This window comes from Aulostomus chinensis, chromosome 20, assembly GCF_037954235.1.
Source record: "Aulostomus chinensis isolate RoL2024-O1b breed Wild chromosome 20, RoL_Achi_v1.0, whole genome shotgun sequence".
NCBI classification, from domain to species: Eukaryota; Metazoa; Chordata; class Actinopteri; order Syngnathiformes; family Aulostomidae; genus Aulostomus; species Aulostomus chinensis.
The window spans coordinates 2,712,276-2,732,187 of NC_141339.1; the positions used below are offsets into that span (position 1 = coordinate 2,712,276).

Sequence of the window (19,912 nt, forward strand, 5' to 3'; positions counted from 1 at the left end):
CAGGAGAGGTGGAGGCTGTCAGGTGTGTTTCAGGGATCATTGCTGAAGCTGACCTGTGCATGCATGATAGTCTGATCCCGTTCCCTCTGGTCTTGACAGTTCTGTCAAAAGTGATGCTTTATAATGTGGCCTGATGCTCTAAAGAGAAAATACTGAGGTTTCTAACAAAGTCTGAATAAAGTTCAACCCTGGTAGAGTCAGAGTGCTTTTATTGTCTGCTTCTTGCAAATTAATATTTTTTTTTTTTTTTTTTTTACAAATAAGTTGTTCTTCCTCAGTGTTTTGTAAACATAGTATAGAACTCCATAGCACGTCACTATTATTCATACACACCAAGTATTTCGTCGGTCCCTTAAGTTACCTGAGTGACCACTCCTCACCGGTAGATTGCGGCGAGAGCGACAGCTGCATGTCTCAATGAACCAGCACGTTTTCTGATATTTCATAGTTGAAATGAAGCGGTGCGGCGAAAGCCTCCCCATTTTGTTCAGACGTAGGAATTCCAAGATTGTATCATGTACCGAGATAAAGAAAAAAAGGGACTAATTTCATAATGCTGATTTTCCAAAATAGGCTAAAAAAAAAAACCCGCTGTACCTCGCAGTCCCTTAAAATCACTGCAATCCTATTGTTTAATTGCTCCCAGTGGGACTTAATGACCCGTATTACTCCAGGTATTATTCCTGCGGGGTCACTGGAAAATTCCACTCTTAGCTTTCAATTAATATTTCCTGAAAAACATGTTTATTTTCTATGAGTCTGTGTGCATCTCCCTCTCTGTCTGGCTCCACCACCTGCTGTGATGATTGACAGATGAACTCGCTGAGTGTCTACGTAACTGACCCGCTCATCTGCTCATTTCCTGGTTGAGCGCGAGCACAGTGCAGAGAACGGCTGGCTCATCAGGCGAACATTCTGGCCAAACGACGAGCTGGGTGGACGACCACTTGGCTCGCTGACTGAGGCCTGTTTGTGATGTAGAATATCAGCTAATCAACTGATGAGGAGAAGCCTCTGTAAATTTGATTAATCATATTCAGCGTCACAGGGTAAATGAGTCGACTGCTCAGTGACATCTGTCCTCTCTCTATCTCTCTCTCGGGCTGCGTAGGCGGCTGGTTTTTGGTCTGAAAGAGGAAGCAGAGAAGTGAAAGGGAAAAAGAAATCAGGAGGTGAGGGAAGGAGGAAATAAAACCTCTACAGACGTAGACAAAGAGAGACGTTGGTTATTTAACAAGTGAAGTGAGTGTGATGTGATGTGTCTGCTCTCACCAGCGCTCTGTCTGTGCTGTCCACATGGTGTTTTGGCAAATGCGTGCATGTCCATGACGTCTCCAGCATGATGTGAAGTCCACTGGTGTGTGTCAGACCGCAGGGGAGCTGCCACACACTATCATGCCCATGTAAGGAGAGCATCTCGTCTCTCGTTTGGGCATCCATCCGTCCATCTGCAGCATCCCACCTCTTTGTCCTTATTCTTCGGCTTTACTTATTGTCCCAAAGAGGAATTGGGGTCAGCACAGAGAAGTGAGGATTATTTCTCTTTGACGGATAGAAATGAAGGTGCGTGAGGCTTTGAATGACCTCAGGAGGTAACAGCAGAACCTCCTCTTCCACTTGCTGGTTATAGTTTAGGGTCCAGTTAGCAAGTTGAGAGATGAAATTTTGCTTTTGTCGTCCTTATGAACTGCTCACCTGCATGGCAGCGATGGATGGCTGTTGGAAGGGTTTCAGGGTTCAGGTGTGGTGGGTAGGACAGCATTGTTCTGATGCTGCTCAAATCAGACGGTTCTCTGAATAAGACACTTGCCATGTAAACGGCATTAACTGATGATGCTGAGGTCATCGTCGGAGGAAGCAATAGTCACATTCAGACGTGGAGTATTCCAATCTCAGTCTCATGACTGAGGAGCTTTTCCAAATGTGTGTGCACGGCCTTTGCTCCTGTCACGGAAGCAAATCACATTAAGAGATTGAAAACAAGTGGCTCCAGAAGGAAAAAGAACAATTTTCAAGGTTAATTCTGAACACAGTTGACTTGTGTTAATGTTTTTGTGGAGACGTGCTTATTTACCCCTATTGAATTGTTATTAATGACATTAAAGCCTGGAGAATGAACCTGGCACATAGAAAGAGTTGCTTTGTCGAGCGAGGAAATGTTGGTTTAACTGTAATAAATCACATTGAATATGCATCTTGCCTGTTTATGACAGAACACGACAGTGACATCTATTCATTTATTTCTGTTTTCACCCCGGAGGGAGTTGCATTGCATCCCAGTGACCATTAGCAGCCTCTGCTTGTCACACGATACTTAATACTCCAGTGAACATGCCACAGACGGAGGCTTAATCAGCTTTATTTTGGATGTAACAGACAAGGGTGTAGATTTCAGCTCTGAATAATTCAATGGTGTGTGTTGTGTGATGGGGGAAGGGTTCTATTTGTTCTCTGAATGTCTTTATGTGTCAGGAGAAAAAGGAGAAGTTGGTTTATGTGGAACGTGTTTGGTATGCACATAGCAGCAGATACAGGTTTTTAAAACATGCTGAATGACTGTTTTTCTCTTCCACTCGATCCGTATTGACTGGAGCACAAATGGTTTTCTCTCTTGTTTCAGAGACAAAGATCAGGCGGATGATATAGACAGCAACCAGAGGTTCTGCACCAGAGAAGGTAAAACACATCGCACGCATCAGAGCGGTTGTCAGACGGGTACAGTCGTCTTTCAGCAGCTGAGCAACAATCCTGCAGTGCAGATCGTTAAAATGAGGATGAGTAAGCACTTGCAGAATGAAGCCCAAAGCTTAGCCCTTGAAGAGCTGATCAATCTGAGACAAACATTCAAATTACGGCCCTGAAACCATTCGATGCCGGGTATTCATTTCCATTTATTTTGTTTGTTTGTTTTAAGTCAGTTTCCTCCAAAAGGAAAGAGAGTGGCTTCAAGCACAGTTTGAGCGACTCCCTTCGTCGGTCGTCAGCCACGTTATCGGTTGATGGTATCAAAGGTATATTTGAGATTTATTGAGATGGGGTTGTATGAGGAAGTCATCCACTGTAAGGGTTTTCCCTTCAGTGGATGTGTGACTTCCCTGCTGAGAGCAACAGCAGCACGGTCCGCCACCTAAATGAACACCCACCTAAACAAAAAAAATCAGCTTCAGCGTTTGAAAACTGTTCAGCCAAGACAGAGAGCTGCCTGGCGATGAGTAAGGAGGCCAAAACGTTATCGTACGCTCGTGTACGTCCTTTGCTTTTGTGTCTTTCCCTGGTGGGTGTTTATTTAGAAAGCTGAGATCCATTTTTCACAGGACCCCTCAAACACGGCAGTGCAGGGCCGAGCGTCAGAGCAGCTGCTGCAGTCAGCTCCCCGGTCCTGAAGACACACTGACCCACATCTCCTGAAGGTACAACCCGGCCTACGGACGACCCCCTCATTCAACCCCTCTTCAGTAGATCCAGACTGTCCTTTTAAAGAGAGATGAGGGACTCTACCACTCTCTGCTCCCAGCAAATGCAGTTTATAACTGACAAGTGTGAGTGAGAAGGGCCTCTCTGTAGCCTACAGATGCCAAAGGCCGTGTCAGACTAAGAGAATGAAAATAAGCATGTCCTTTGCATAACAGCTGTGGAGTGGAAGCAGTAACTGGATGTGAAGAACTCCTCTTACCAAGACGTGCCTTTCACAAATGTTACACCACGTTGCTGCCGCCGTGTCTTTTGCGAAGAAAAATGTCCGTGACACTTTAATTAAATGCCGTTTTCTGATGTATGATAACTTGGGAGCTTGTCTGGTGACTCGCGCTCTCACGTCTAATAATCGGCTACTCTAAGACAATATATTGTCTGTCTCTTTCTCAGCAGAGGTTCTTTCAAACAAACAGACAGACAGACAGACAGGAAGTCAATTCTAGGGTGTCATTCCTTCTGGTGTTTTTAAATACAGAGGGCCTGCTTTAATTATAAAGCACCGATAGCTCTGAGACTGAAGTGCAACCTTGCTGGGACCTTTTTTTTTAAGTAAGTAGACCATTTAAAAGCAAGTGCGGGTAGTTAGCCTTGTAGTTTTCGTCACAGAGAATTACTGGTGGCACCATCCAACCCTGATATAGGTCCAATTGTTCAGCAGGGAGTTTACTGACTAGGTGATTTATTTAGGATTTTTAAAGTTGATTGATAATTCCCACACTGTGTTTTTTGTGACCAGGGTTTTTTTTTCTTTTCCTTTTTCTTTTTTTTTTAACCTTGCCTTCTTGTGAGGGAATCATGACAGGAAATGTCTTCTATCTTAGCTACGCACGACCTAAATGTTTCCTTTAATGTGGCCTCAGCACATTCTCACAAAAATATTCCTTTATAAGGTATACTGTTTGTGCTCTTCCACTTTCATTTAACCCATGTCAGCTGATTTTTTTTTTTTTTATCCTTCGGGAAAGGGGAAAGTCAAAGTTTCCACAGTTTCAGTCCAGGCCATATTGATAAGTGGTTGTGAAGGAGGAACTGAGCAGACAAGAAAATTCCCTCAGTAGTTTTTCCTTCCCTGTCTGGTATTACGGCTGAAGGTTACAGACAGCAGATTCCTGTTTGTCAGGGAGCTGCGGAGGATTCTGTGAAAGCTCAGTGGAAGCAAAGTTGGTGAGTTTTATTTCCAGTGGACCAGTGCTGCTCATCACCTGGAGTCCCTGTCTTCTTTGGTTATTCTACTTGTAACACTGGCTGATCCACGTGTGTGTGCTCCTACAAGTCTGTGGTTGGAAGCTAGCAGATGATACTGACACTCTCGAGTCCACAACTGTCGCTCCAATCCCTCTGAAAGACACAGAGCTGCGTCCTAGCAACAGCCTGCCTGCTCTGGTCGTGCTCATTCTTCTTTGGTCTTGTCAGAAGTCGCGATCCCATTAAGAAATGCCGCGATCCCATTTTCCCAAACAGAGTTCAAACCCAAGTGCGGAGGAGGGTTTTGAACCTGGATCAGGTGATGCGCGTTGAGCCGCTCAGAGAGACCATGTGAGCTTCACCCAGCTGTGTGCAGGACATGAAACTAAACATGAGCCTGCATGGGAGTTTTTAGGTGGAATAAGCACCACCCTTTCAGAAAGATTAGAAATAATTGTTCACCGCTGACATTTTGACATTTAAAAACCGCTACATTTAAGTTGTGTAGTTCAATTAAACACTGGCTGGTAATGGGACAGCGCTCAAGACAGAGTTCAAGACTGTTGGCGTATTTATTTAAGGGACTACTCGCCCCGCCAGCCTCAAATGTTACCTTCAAGTTGTTGAAGATAACATTCACTGACCAACTCGCCATTTTGTATGCGCTAGCTGACTCGTAACCGACGTCAGTAAACCTTGAATACCAAAATGTTACAAGTTTCTGGTCAGAAAGTGAAATAATGTCCCGCCAGGTTCCTCCTAAACAATCGCTGGAACTCGTTAAACTCAAGATGGCCGATGGTGATATATCAGTAAACATTTCCGTAGTAACCGCGTGCTCCGCCGATCAGAGAGGGTGCTGATATTCTGTAGGATTGTGTGTAGAGCCACAATTCCCAGTGAGGTTGCTAATAAAACCAGTTTTTGTTTTAAACACAGTTGATATTATTAAACTTGAGGCCTCTACAGGAGCAGATGCCATCGTTTACGACCTGCTCGCTCGTGGTGAGTCGACCTCCGATGGCGGCAGCATTTTTGGCTGATAGTCATCTCCTCTCTGGAGTGGGAGGGGGTGAGACTGAGAATTTACCCTCAGAACTTCACCATTCCTGGCATCGGTTACACCTGACCTGCAGTGTTGATTCATGCTGTGAGTACTTGTACGGCTGATGCAAGGATGCATCCTCAGTCTTTTCTTTTGCCTGGTTGTTGTTGTTGCTGTTGTTTTTGACCGTTCTATAAAACACTGCATCAACCAGTGCAGCAGAATGTGGGTAGAAGCACAGTGTTATCATTTCTCCTTGTTTTGCTCTTTAACTAAAGCAGCATGAGGAGGCTGACACAGATTCTCATCCTCTCCCGTGCTTCATCTGTAGCCTCCTGAGGATATGCCCTGTTTTCTGCTCGTTGCCGTCTTGTGTGGTTTCCTCCTGGGCTTCATGAGGAGCGAGGAGTAGTGGAGAATGCTGCTGGAGCTGGTTTGGCGGGGGGGGGGGGGGGGCGCACAGTCTTAACTGCACCTTAACTCCTGCAGGGTATTATTGGAGGCCTGAATTAGCTCCTCACACATTTACTTCCTCTGAATTATGGTCAGATCGAGGGTCAGATTTCTCAAGTCTTTGTTTGGGATAAACTATAGTTTGCTCTGACTTATTTTTACCTCCCCACTGGACGAGAGGCAGTTTTGCGTCCTGACCAACACGTTTTTCTCTCCTTGTTATGACTGTCATCCCTACATATTTTTTTTTCTGCAGCCGATTTGGAAACTTCACTTTTCATTTGCCGCCTTATACAATCCACCAGAGCAGTCAGCATGGACGCCCTTCGCTGTGCACCAACCGCTGTAGCTGCCGGCTACGTCACGACGCATGTGTACTCATAAAACCCTCCTTTGGAGATCATTTGAAAGCTTGAAAATTCAAGATATCTCTCACTATCAGAGGTGCAAACGTTTTTCAAAGCGTTTTATTTTTGATGTATTTTAATCTTGGACCTCATGCTCTTTGGTCTACCCCCCCCCCCATGTGAAGTTGAAAAGTTGAGCCGGCTGGGAGTGCTGGTGGTTTGCTTGTACCTGAGGGTAGTGGAACCAGTGTTTGGCTCATGATTGAGGCAAGTGAGACGTTTACAGAACATGTGGTTGCTGCAGGTTTGGGCTCCTGTGGAAAAAATCTGGCTTCAGCCTCCAGCAACACATGTACCAACATGTCACCATCAAGTTACAACTGTCGTCCCTGTGAGGGGGATATGAAAGTAAGGCAGCACTGCCCCCTTCTGGTGCAAACGTTAAGCAACAGTTCTCGTCGTGACGTGAATCCTGCAGGATAACCCTACACCCAAGGAGTTGTTTGATAACTCCTGAATCAGAGCTGTTACTGTGGGAACACATGCAGGCAGATTGAATGTAGATTGTCACTTATGTAGGAATGTCTGAGGGATGAATAGAATAATTGAAAGTAGTCTCCAGCTTGCTGGAGGCTGTGAAGAGAAGCGCAGTGTGATCATCATGCGCGCGCTGCTGCACAGTGTCTCTTTTGTTGTCACTTCACACTATGACTTAAGTCCGGGGAGGTTAGATCTCTGCGGTTGAGAAGAAGAGACTTATGATCCACTCTACTCTATGAAGACGCTTCATTAAATGCATCTGTGTTTTATTCTGCTGTGTTATTCCTCGTGTTTCCCACTAGATACGGATGTTTTTGTTTAGAATCCGTCTGAACTTGACTCCTCCTCTACTTTTATCTCCATCAAGCACTGGTACATAGTTTCTCTGAACGTAATCGTGGCTTCATGCTACGCTCGTGTAAATTACAGGCCCGCTGTGATTACAGAGTGTGGGACCACCCTCCCTCCACAGGGAAGGAGAGAGACTTCACGCTGGAAATTGCTACCTACCTTTTGTCTCCAATAAAACCTTTACAGCCCAACTGTCCGCTAGGACGACATCCCCGTGTCTGGCCACAATCGGAAGGGCCTGACTTCAGGAGGAGGAGGAGCAAAGAGATTACCTCATCATCTCACCAGTTTTGGTCAGAGAGGGTGGATGGAGTTTGACCTTCGCTCCACAAATACACACTTGCATGCAAAATGAGCTTCCATATGTGACAACCAGTGTTGTTCTGACTCACCGGCAACCAACGGTTCAGAATTGACGGGTCTCCAGTTTGCTCCAGGCACGAGACGAGTGATACCAGTGATGAATCCATGTCCTCGTGCATCCCCAGTCTTTTCTTCATCCTGTCTTTAGTAGTACTTCTGTTTTTTTTCTTGTTTCATTTTTTTTTTAAATGAGATGTTCATTTTCATAGGAGATGTGTTTAAAAAAAAACAACTTTTTTTTTTTAGGATTCAAATGCAAATTGGAATGAATGCACGACTTCACATCTTTCCTTTGACTATAAAGAGGTGTGTAACTCCTGTTTGAAATTCACCGCCCAGAGGTCGCCGGCTCTGGTGCGGGCAGCGTGACTACTTGCTCTCAATCAGTGCCAACTGGGGGTTTTAAACGCTGTAAATGGACCCAGTGACTGTAATGGTTTGACTCTGCTACAAATGTTTGCATGTGTGGTCAGAAACACACACTTTATAAAAGAGCTGCTGCCATGGCCACGCTGGCTGCCATAGTAACTAATAGAAACAACCTCTGTTGAGAAAGCCGATGAAGACGTTTTCAGCTGACGGTGTGGTGTCTGATGGTGAGGCACCTGTGCCTCTGAGTGTGCCGTGTTGTTGTTGTTGATGTCTGTCTTTTCACAGCTCTATTTCAACCATCAGGTTTGCTGGAATGGGTAACCTGCTAAAAGTCCTAACAAGGGAAATAGAGAACTATCCACACTTTTTCCTGGACTTTGAAAGTAAGTCTGGCAGAGGAGTGGAACAAAGAGAGTATGGGGGGAGGGGTGAAGGTGTAACCCACTCAGCTGTTTCCTCTCTGTTAGCAGGTTTCTTCTCCCGATGACGAAGCTGTGGAGGAGTTCATTCTTGCTCCTCTTTTTCCTCCTTCACCCCCCCCCCCCCCCCGTCTCTCACCCAGACACAACTTCCTCCTCTTTCGGCTCTGATCTGCAGTTTCTCCCATCGCTGCTAAAATAACCTTTTGGTGACTTTTCAACATCACTCTTACATTTCTTCCTTCCTCTTTCTTGTTGCCTTTTTCCTCTCTTGCAGAAACCTAATGGGGAATCTGCTAAAAGTGCTCACTTGCACAGAGCTTGAACAAGGGCCAAACTTTTTTCTTGACTTTGAAAGTGAGCTAAGCCTGTCTTTTCTGCCCCCCCCCCCCCCCCCCTTGTCCTTTTACCCCTCTGGTCCAACTGGACAGGTCAGGGGTCAGCGCTTCAATTACTGAATTGTCAGCCTACCCCCTCTCAATATTGACAGCCATTTTAAAGGTCTTTTTTTACATTTCTTGATTGATTTAATTCTGGCTTTAAAATTCATTCATTCCATGTCAAGTTGACTAAAAAATGGAGCTGACCCTTGACCTTTGCTGTCTGCTTGTACAAACTTGTCTACATGCATGCCCCCCCCCCTCGTGTCAACCATAACATTTCCTCCACATTTATATACAAATTCATTATAGAGCGACGCAAGAATGAGTCCTAAAAAAAACATTTAGCATTCTTCAGCGTCCGGTTCCCTCGTCTCCGAGTCAGTGGGTGAGGCCGGTGGTGAACAAGCTTGAGATATTATAACTTGGTTCTGTCGCATTGGCGACTTCTAACAAGTGTCTGCTCGAGACTCCAGCGCTTAAACATCGTCATCGTGAAGCAGAAGAAGCCTGCAGCTTAGCTGTGCTGATGCTGGAGTCATGCGTCAGTGGCGCAGTTCCCTCATAGCCTCAAGCTGGTGAGTTCATTTCTGAAAATGATCTTGCCAAACAAAACTCTCCAATCCTGAATAAGCCAGGATCTGATGTGAAAATCCCATTGGCTCTCGGTCGAGTGAACCCACGGAGATGCTAACTTCCTGTTGACATACCTGCGTCGCTCTATTGATCAAGACACTCTTGAACATGATTGTGAAACTTTGGTTTCTTGTTACTTTGAATTGTTTTTTTTTTTATCATGAACAAGCTGTTAAGGTAGAAGTTGTGCCTCCACATTCGGTAAAACTTGTTGCAGGAGAAAAGTCTTTCATAATGCTCACAAGACAAATTCGGTCATTATCTAACACAGCACACAAATCTTCTCCGGCCTTTTTTCTTTCTTCTTTTTTTCCTTAAACCTTGTGAAAGAAATCAGAATCTGCCCCTGCAACAGCGTCTGAGCCACTCTCACAATGTAGCCAACCTCAGGCTTTGTTTACTCAGCAAAGAGGAAATGATGGGAGTGGAAGGGTTTTGAAATGCAAAACAGACCCCAGACGCAGACTTTTAATGTCTCTGATGCTTTATATTTAGAGCAGCTCGAGTAAAGTTTGACTCTCTGTGGTCACGGTAACTAAAGCCTTTATTCTATGGTAGAGCTTTTATATTCTCCTTAAAATATTACCATATTTCCTAATCGCTGGTGCATGAGTTCTCCTCACTGGATGACCAAAAATGAATGTCTATAAAACGCAAAATGAGTTCAGATTCTGCGGTTGTTCATGTCCATCCAGAAGCTTCTTCCAGCATGTGTTGGGTTAGACTGTCCTGCAATAACACTGAAACATTTCACTGCAGTCAAACATTTATAGTTTTTCAACACATAGAGCTCATATTTCACACTTGAACAGAGTTTTTAGTCACAGTGTAACTTTTGAAACTGGTGTGGAGCCTTTCAGTGGACAGCAGAGCAGCAGTCCCAGTCTTATCAGTGACGTTGTGATGCTAGCAGACTCACGTTTGGAAAAACTGTGTGTGCCAAAGGCTAAAAATGTTGACTGAAGTGAAATAATTGAAGTTTGGATCCATACGTTCTTCGTTACGCTGAATATTTTTGTAATTTATTTTTGAAGTCCCAATAGAAATGAAGATGAAGTGTGACGTTTGGTCAAAATTGCAGAAACATTCAGCACTCACGCCCCTGTTCCCCCAGCGAGTGTTTCATGATGATCGAAAACATCATCTGTTATTTACTCAAAGCAATTTCACATCAAGTAACCGTAAAAGGTTTAGAGGTGTTTGTGTTGTATGCCGACTGTTTGCTTAGCTAATTGGGTTTTTGTGTCGGCGTCAGATGCTCAGCCAACAGAGGGAGAGTGTGAGGTGTGGAACCAGGTGAACTCGGTCCTTCAGGACTCGGAGAACATCCTGTCGGGCCTGCAGGCGTATAAAGGAGCTGGCCAGGAGATCCGCGATGTAAGCAGCGCACACACAGAACCCTCAGCCCCAGGGTATCGACCCAGGATCCCTGCTCTTACCCTTCAGCGTCCAATATTCTTGTTTACTTGCTGAATCTGCTGACCTCATGGCAGTACAGAGGATAGTAGAAAACTAAAGAGAGAGCATCATGCTGCACTGAAACACAGGACAAGCCAGAAAAGCCAAATCCTCCACCACTCGATTGCCTGTGGTTCACTTCTGGGTGGATTTAACCGTTATTGCGACTTTAATCATGACTGTTCTCTCTTGTGGCATCGCTGTTTGTGTTCTTTAGGCAATTCAAAACCCCAACGACCTCATGCTGCAGGAGCGAGCCTGGAACTCTGTCTGCCCTCTTGTCATCAAGCTCAAGAAGTTCTACAGTTTCTCTCTTCGACTAGGTGTGGAGACGGTTCAGAGACAACTCTTTGGTTTGGTGTAGAATATTTGTATTTTGAAGATTGCATCAAAGGCACACATTTGTAACCGCTATGAGGCCATTTCCTGGTGAAGTTGCACATTTGATCCAGTTGTTGGGTCATAATGTTTTAGTATTTATGTAGTTTTACGTTATTGACCTAGTCAAGAGAAATGTTTTGACTTTATGGGCAGAAAAAATGAAGAGTAAGATGATGTTGTTCTTAATGTTGTTGAGAACAAAGCTGTCACTTTAGAAAATGCGCAGTACTAATTTCACCGGCAGGAAGCTTTCAGAATCATGTCATGTGACACCTTGTCTGCTTTGAAAAATGCGCACGAGCAAATCCGTCCTGACGCCGTGTCTGTGTCCATGCATGTGCAGAGAAGGCTCTGCAGAGTTTGCTGGAGTCCCTGACCTGTCCGCCCTACACGCCCACTCAGCACCTGGAGAAGGAGCAGGCGCTGGCCAAGCAGTTCGCTGAGATCCTTCACTTCACGCTGCGCTTTGACGAGCTCAAGGTCTCTGACACTCCTGTGGCCTTTCTTGATGCCGCCTCCCTGACATAAACTTCATCCTCAGCACTTTATTTATGGTGGTTACTTTCGTCACTTGTTTACCTACAGATGAGAATTCCTGCCATCCAGAATGACTTCAGCTACTACAGGCGAACCATCAGTCGAAACCGCATCAACAACATGAATGTGAGTTGTCCGTGAATGGACAGGTGAATGCAGATTCAGACAGTTTCCTGAATCCACACATACAGGAAGGACTCGGCACTCTCTGATATGCTTTACCTTCTGTGTTCGCTGTGTATGGACGTGTTTTGTTTTGTCACATCAGATTCCAGGAGGAGGTCAAATAAAAGCTGGAAAAATGGGAGGGATTCTCTTCTGACGTAGGACACATTAACATTAAAATCACGTTTGTTTCTGCACCGACAGCTGGATATTGAGAATGAGGTCAACAATGAGATGGCAAACAGGATGTCCCTGTTCTACGCTGAGGCCACGCCCATGCTGAAAACACTCAGCAACGCCACCACAAACTTTGTGACCGAGGTGAGGACGCCGAGGTCTCCCACAGTTGTGACTCTCACAGTTTCAGTGTTGTCACTCATTTCCCCTCTACGTTTTAAAGTCTTCAAGACGGCCGTTCATCTTCACTGTTCGTCCTTTTGTTGATATTTCCTCTTTTGTGTTAGAAGAACAACAGCAAGATTAAAGAAATGAATTTCTCGTCATCATTGTAGAAGCTAATGATTGTTCCACGAATTCTTCTGCGCTCTCGGTAGAACAAGACCCTTCCCCTGGAGAACACGACGGACTGTCTCAGCACCATGGCCAGCGTCTGTAAAGTCATGCTGGAGACTCCGTGAGTTACAGCTCGTCTACGGCAACTGTCCAAAGATGTAAATCCTTTCATACACTGATAAGTTCTCAAGCGTGAGCCACCACGTCAGGATTCCCACATTCATTTGAAGGCAAATTGTTGAACATTTGCACTAAAGCTTGAAGTATATTGGAGAATAAGCACTCTGATGGCTGTAGAAGGAACTCGCCAACTTTTTGGGAAATACTGTCTTTGTCTGTCACCCCCATCGTTCCCTGTGCTAATCTAAGTGGCGTGGTTCCCTAAGATGCAGCACTGAGGCGAGAAGGGTCTTAATCTTTGTTGCAACCTAAAGTAACTGTGCAGGGAAATCGGGTGCGGCGTGAAAGCTTTTAGTCACGGGTGAAACAAGAGTTAAGGGTTGCAAACAACAGCGAGGCAAGGAATCAAGAGAAGGTGTGAGAACGAAGACAAACCATTAAAACATCAAAAAGAACAACTTTCCTGTCTTGCCCCAAGTTCTCTGAACGACCTGACAAACAAAATAAAAATCCCACAGCGACTCTGTCCTACCTGGAATGTTGAACACACCAGGGCTGCCACCCTTAAGGCTCAGGGACATTCACGGTATTTAACTGCATGAGTGTGTAACAGTGTTGTCACCATACTGGATTTCAGACTTCGATACGATATTTTAAAAAATATTGACGTTCGATTCAATTTGCGATACCAAGCAGCCACTCAGTATTTAGTGCAAAATGTTTTTTATTTAAAGAAAAATAAAGAACTTTATTCTTGAGGTAGAGAACTTTTTCAAGTTGTTCTGTACACATTAACAGTATGCAAATAAGTTTTAATATATGTAACCTACCGTCCATTAGCTTTAGCCAGCGCTCGCTAACAAGACAACACGTCAAAGTAAAGCCCGATAGATGTGATAACTCCAGGCAACACGGACTTCAAGTTCTACTGTTACCAGCCTCCGGACCTCTAAATCTACTCAGGTGTCTACCAGTGTCTGTCTTGGAGGAGCTTTGCTACCTTCGCCGTGTTCCCTCCTTTTGTCGGCTCAGTTCTGTTGCATCCCTTGCATATCGGCTTGCTGCTGTCCTTTGGCTTTCCTTGTTCATCCGACTCAAATCCAAAGAACCTCCAAACTGCACTTCAGCTGTTTTGTTTATTGATTAAAACTGGTTGTGAAGGTCCTGCAGACGCCATCTCATGGCAGCTTACACACGTCGAGCGACGACTCTACAAAAAAATACAGCCAGCGCTGTTTGTGTGAGCGAGGCAGGAGGGGAGGGGCTGCTGCACGATGGCTCGCTCCCGAGGGCAGCCCTCTGTGTGTCTGTGTGTGTGTGTCTGTGTGTGTGTGTGTGTGTGTGTGTTGGCGGCGGCGGCAGCGCATGTATAAACCAAGGAGGCAGGTAGAGTATCAATACTATTGAAAAGCCATTTAGTACCGTTTTTACTTTTCAAAATCGATTATTTAATCGATGAATGGATATTTTTGACAACGCTAGTGTGTAATATGCAAATAAAACATGTAGGTTACCTCCCGGTCCAGAAACGGCCTCACAAAACAAGTGCCGCCCACGAGCTAGAAATGTGTGGAGCCGACGAGGCCGGAGATGAGAACCTGCTGGGATCCTCCACTGAGGAGAGGCAGATCCAGACGACAAAACACATCAGGGGTTTACCAGCGGGGAAAGTCTTGAAGGAGGAACTGATGGCATCAGACCCCACAAATAAACGGACTAAATCATTGAGAGAGCAGCAGCGTTGCATAAGAAAACTCCAGGACTCTAACAATTTTGTTTTCTGGTGAACAATGAGCTTATTTCCCCCAAAGTTTGTGTTTTTTTTTTAAATGACACGTTGGCCTGTCGTTCTTGACCTGTAGCTGTCCTCTGAGACCTTCTTTCCCTCCTTCTTTAGGGAATATTCAAGTCGTTTCAGCAGTGAGGACACACTCCTATTTTGCATGAGGGTCATGGTCGGCGTCATCATCCTCTATGACCACGTCCACCCGAACGGTGCCTTCAACAAATCCTCCAAGATAGATGTAAGATGCTGGTTCACATGATCCCGGTAACCGCTGTGCCCCTGTTTCTGACGCATTTGCTCATCTCTTCCCAGATGAAAGGCTGCATAAAAGTCTTGAAGGACCAGCCGGCCGACAACGTGGAGGGGCTGCTGAACGCCCTCAAGTAGGTTACTGCATTTCCATGTCGTTGAGCGCAGTCTTTGGTGTAGAAGTGTATAAGAGGTGTTCACGCTCCAGGCCCCAGTAGGTGAGCAGAAGGTAAACATGCTCACTTTACTAGTGTAACGTTTGAAGCTCATCTTATTGTATCACAGTCTAAAGGAAAGGGAAAGATAGGAAAGGGAGTGTTAAACACACCGAGGGACTGCTATATGGGGGTAAGTTGATTAAACTCACCTGACGTGAAATTTCCATGACAGTAGTGGTTAGAAAAGTTAGATTTTGGAGAGAGAATCTAAAAAAAATGATACGGAAAAAAAGTGTTTAGGTCAGTTTCTGGCTTCCTCTGCGGGAGCGTCTGTATGTAATCATCCACTGTTGTAGTGCATTTAATTATTATAATAATAATGATGAACAACTTAATTTTTATGGTGGTTTTTGTACAGAAATTGAAGTGCTTTACAACAAAGGGAAAAGAGCATTAAAATCTCGTGAAAGAGAACATTAAGAACAGAGTTAAAGCAGAATGCATATCATAAGACTGGAACTAAAATTTCAGTAAAAACATTTTAGAGTGAACCACAGCAAATGGATAAAATAGCATATTGCATGACAAATGCAGCAGAGAGCAAGTACAAAGCCAGAAACAACCCTCAAACAAACTGCTGCTGAGTCTGAGCAGTTCTTCAGTCCCACAGGAGGAAAGTTTGTTCAACACACAGCGAGCGCGTGCTGAAGAAGAATCCAGACTACAGAGCCACTTAAACTTTTACACAGTCTGTTGCCGGGCAGATTAACACCCACCTACTTTAAGATTACCTCTTAAGGTTATATGAACAGAAAATCTGCTGTCGTAGGTAAGAGGAAGTAGAAGTTGAACTCCTGTCAGCTTGCAGAACTGCCAGACATGAAAATTCAGAGAAACAAGAACATTGAAAACTTATCGCCTCAATGCAGAAACAAGAAGTCTAGCGAGACGTTTTTAGACACACGGCCGTCTCAAACTTGAGGTCACTTAACCAGAAAGTTCAAACATAGTGCAAACATAAAAAAACACAATGTGATACTATATTTTCCATTACACAAGTTTTAGCTTTCTCTTGGAAATATCTGGCGAGCTGCGTACTTGATATTTGCCGTTAATGTGCTCCACAGGTTTTGTGTGCACAGTTAATAAAAGCTGCATCTCCGATCCTCGTCGTGCCGTTGCTGGAAACAATGAGTTATCAAAAAAGCTAAGTAGGGAGTTAGCGATGTGGCTAAGTAGGGAGTTAGCAATGAGGCTAAGTAGTGAGTTGGTACTGTAGCTCAGAAAGGAGTTATTCATGTAGCTAATTAGGGAGTTGGTAATATTGCTATGTAGGCAGTTAGTTATGTAGCTAACTAGGGAGTTGTTTATGTAGCTAACTAGAGAGTTGGTTATGTAGCTAACTAGGGAGTTGTTTATGTTGCTAACTAAGGAGTTGTTTATGTAGCTAACTAGGGAGTTGTTTATGTAGCTAACTATGGAGTTGTTTATGTAGCTAACTAGGGAGTTGTTTATGTAGCTAACTAGAGAGTTGGTTATGTAGCTAACTAGGGAGTTGTTTATGTAGCTAACTAAGGAGTTGTTTATGTAGCTAACTAGGGAGTTGTTTATGTAGCTAACTAGAGAGTTGGTTATGTAGCTAACTAGGGAGTTGTTTATGTAGCTAACTAAGGAGTTGTTTATGTAGCTAACTAGGGAGTTGTTTATGTAGCTAACTAGAGAGTTGTTTATGTAGCTAACTAGAGAGTTGTTTATGTAGCTAACTATGGAGTTGTTTATGTAGCTAACTAGGGAGTTGTTTATGTAGCTAACTAGAGAGTTGGTTATGTAGCTAACTAGGGAGTTGTTTATGTAGCTAACTAAGGAGTTGTTTATGTAGCTAACTAGGGAGTTGGTTATGTAGCTAACTAAGGAGTTGTTTATGTAGCTAACTAGGGAGTTGGTTATGTAGCTAACTAGGGAGTTGGTTATGTAGCTAACTAGAGAGTTGGTTATGTAGCTAACTAGAGAGTTGGTTAGGTAGCTAACTAGGGTGTTAATTATGTAGCTTACTAGGGTGTTAATTATGTAGCTTACTAGGGTGTTAATTATGTAGCTAACTAGGGTGTTAATTATGTAGCTAACTAGGGAGTTGGTTATGTAGCTAACTAGGGAGTTAGTAATGTAGCTAACTAGGGAGTTAGTAACACACTTTGTGTGTGAGGACATTAACGTCTATTTCTAAATGTTACAGGAAGCCAGGGAAGAGCAGGTAAACCTGGACTGATGTGTTCGCTCCTCTAGGTTCTGGTTAACGAAGAACCTGCAGAGCTTGAAGGAGCTGAAGTCTGTCAGTCAGTGGTCTGTCAATAGTTCAGCCAGTGTGACATGAAAGTTTGAATCAGTGTCTGCATCTTTGTTGACTTGAGCTCTATTCCTGAGGTGGGAAGTGAAGTTTTTGCTACCTTGCTAATGTGGCAGCTGAAGTTGAGATCCACTTCTTAGACGAGGCCTTTGACCTCCTCATGGTTTAATCAGGGCGTTAATTTGCTCTGAGCAATAACGGCTGGATTTTTTTTCTCTGTCTCTTTTTAGATTTACCACAAAACACCTGAATGACGAGTCCACTCCAAAAAACATCCGGACGATGCTCCAGTAATGTTCTTCTTTTTGTTTTTTTCAATATTAAAAGATATGAAGAGGATCAATGCGCTGACCTCAAATAAGATGTATATGTTTACATTATTTAAAAAGACTCGATGTTAATACTTGTTTGTATTTGCATAGTCATTCCCTCAGAGCTAAACATGTTCCTTTGACTTTTTAAGAAAATCTGAAATCATCACATGAATTGCCTCTACTGTTAACAGCTGTTTAAGCACAACAGGGTGCGGATGCCTGTCAGCCTTACGTATCAGAGCTTTCTGCAAGCCGCACTTGAAAATTCAGTCAAGGCAGCATACAAATGTCCTCAAGCTCTTGGAAAACCAGATTTCTCGATGGTTCTTTCTTGTAACACATTTAACATCAAAAAGTGAAACTATATCATCCTATTTTATCACTTGGTGCACACAGAGTGAGATTTGTGACAAGTTGAAAGATGTTCCGGTTGCAGTGAAGGGCTAAATGGTGAGAGCAGGTGAGGAACGCGGCTGGTTGATGTATCGCCAAGAACTTAAAGGTTGTTTTTATAGTTGTATGTGTTTGTTCTCTTGGCCCTGGTGAACCTGTTGGAATAAATCTGTGAACATCAGACTTGCTATGCACATCCAGGAGGACCCATTATGTTGACGTGTGCTTGAAGAGAGACGATGGAAACGGCGTCGGTAATCAGTCGCCAAACAACCGTTTTATTTCGTGGTTTTGTGAGAGTGCATGAAGGTGGCGGCGTGTTTTGCCATGTTTTAAGTGACTTCTCTCTTAATCTGTGTGCTTTTTGTAATAAACATTTTTTTCTTCAAAAGGCCAAAAATCTGTTAAATTCTTAGTAAATGGTGTGATTCTCAACACAGTGAGAAGTTTATTTTTAAAAGCACATCCATCATCTCCTTCACGTGTTTTTTCCGTGTTCTGTTTCTACTCGTTGCTGTTTGTCAGCGTCCGTCTCTACTTTGGTGAGAGGAATCATTTACTTGGACGCGAATGGGAAGGAGGGGAATTATTCAAAGTAATTAAACGGCTCTTCATTTGTACATGAATCCATTATGGCCCCTGTAAACTATGATAATTCTAACAGGGCGCCATTGCATCAGTGTGTTGTATATTCCACTGATGTCACACACACACACACACACACACACACACACACACACAGATGTCTCCTCAGCCACAAATAGCAGATTAATTGGTGTGTATAACTGGTGTGATTGAAGGTCATGTGAAAGCCACACATGAATACAACCCTGCTCTCTGATGTATGTATTCGTTCAGTTAATTAACATATTGGGTATCCTCGTTCATGTTGTTCATTTTTGTCATCTTCTTGTATTTAGTAATATATATATATATGTGTGTGTGTGTGTGTGTGTGTGTGTGCGCACCCGTGAGCCATACTTTGGTTGCTATGTTTTCTATGCAATGAGAGAAAACTGTACAGTGACGAGGATCAAAGCGAGCTGTATGAATGATGTTTCATATCTGACTGAAGACTTTTTTCCGTCATGATTGATGTACACGAAGCTTCCCTCTTGGCCCAAGATTTGCTCCTGTGTGTTGAACAATGAGAAACCGGGTTTGTCTTGAACTGACCGTTCTTGTGAGTCACTGTTGATGGCAGTTGCTTTGGCTTTGTGTTGCATCCTGAAGGGTCGTGTGGATCGGCTAATAAAGGTGGTACCCTTCCTGTACAGACTCACGCTTGTGTTGACTTCTCTTTTTTACAAAGTAACCCGATAACATAAATCAAATATTGATTGAACACAAGAACCTGATCTGCCCAAACCTGCTCATACACTCAAATACATTTTTTTTGTGTTGAACCATGTTTATATATTTGTTAAATGTGTTGTTTTTGGTAATAATAATAATAATAATTAGCAGGAATCCTGCAAAAATCATTCTCAGTCACGATATGAAACTAATCTACACATTCACGGTGAACCTTGTGAGACAGCAGGCTGGCGTTTGCGATCACACGCTAACAGGCTGTAGTTTAATCACAGACAAATGTTTGACGACAGGTGCCAGCAGATGAACAGAGCGAGGAGGTGCGCGTGGAGCACCAAGGGGGCCGCAGTCTCAAGACTGACCTGATTCAGATTCCACCAAGATACCACAGAAGAAGAGTATTTCGTGCTTGGTTCTTCCAGGTTATGTCTGGGCCTTTTGCAAGTTTGATAAGTGTATAAACCCTTGTGGGGGGGGGGGGGGGGGCAGCTCTCATGGAGGCCGTTGCTACGTAGAAGGTGAAAGTTTACTTTTTCAATTGCAGGCACATTTTGACTCCACTACACTCAATAAAACCTGTCAAGACACATTAGATCATCACAAGTGGTAGAATGT

At 43.9% G+C, this 19,912-nt stretch overlaps 1 protein-coding gene across 6 annotated transcripts in view; it reads left to right on the plus strand.

The window, feature by feature from the left end:
• Positions 1 to 18,802, plus strand: part of fam49a (family with sequence similarity 49 member A) — a 35,732-nt gene extending 16,930 nt beyond the window's left edge. For 2 of the 6 annotated variants that reach the window (XM_086188878.1, XM_086188881.1), the window contains exons 2-13: positions 2,621 to 2,676; positions 3,315 to 3,410; positions 8,827 to 8,906; positions 10,821 to 10,942; positions 11,241 to 11,346; positions 11,748 to 11,884; positions 11,990 to 12,067; positions 12,311 to 12,427; positions 12,661 to 12,740; positions 14,637 to 14,763; positions 14,838 to 14,908; positions 17,507 to 18,802. In XM_086188878.1, coding sequence (XP_086045004.1) covers positions 8,834 to 8,906; positions 10,821 to 10,942; positions 11,241 to 11,346; positions 11,748 to 11,884; positions 11,990 to 12,067; positions 12,311 to 12,427; positions 12,661 to 12,740; positions 14,637 to 14,763; positions 14,838 to 14,908; positions 17,507 to 17,570 — 975 coding nt within the window. In that variant the 5' untranslated portion in view covers positions 2,621 to 2,676; positions 3,315 to 3,410; positions 8,827 to 8,833 and the 3' untranslated portion in view covers positions 17,571 to 18,802. Of the gene's footprint in view, positions 1 to 2,620; positions 2,677 to 3,314; positions 3,411 to 8,433; positions 8,514 to 8,826; positions 8,907 to 10,820; positions 10,943 to 11,240; positions 11,347 to 11,747; positions 11,885 to 11,989; positions 12,068 to 12,310; positions 12,428 to 12,660; positions 12,741 to 14,636; positions 14,764 to 14,837; positions 14,909 to 17,506 lie in introns of all 6 variants that reach the window. The other 4 variants (XM_086188882.1, XM_086188884.1, XM_086188883.1 and 1 more) reach the window with 3 other exon arrangements.
• The last annotated feature ends 1,110 nt before the right edge of the window (positions 18,803 to 19,912 follow it).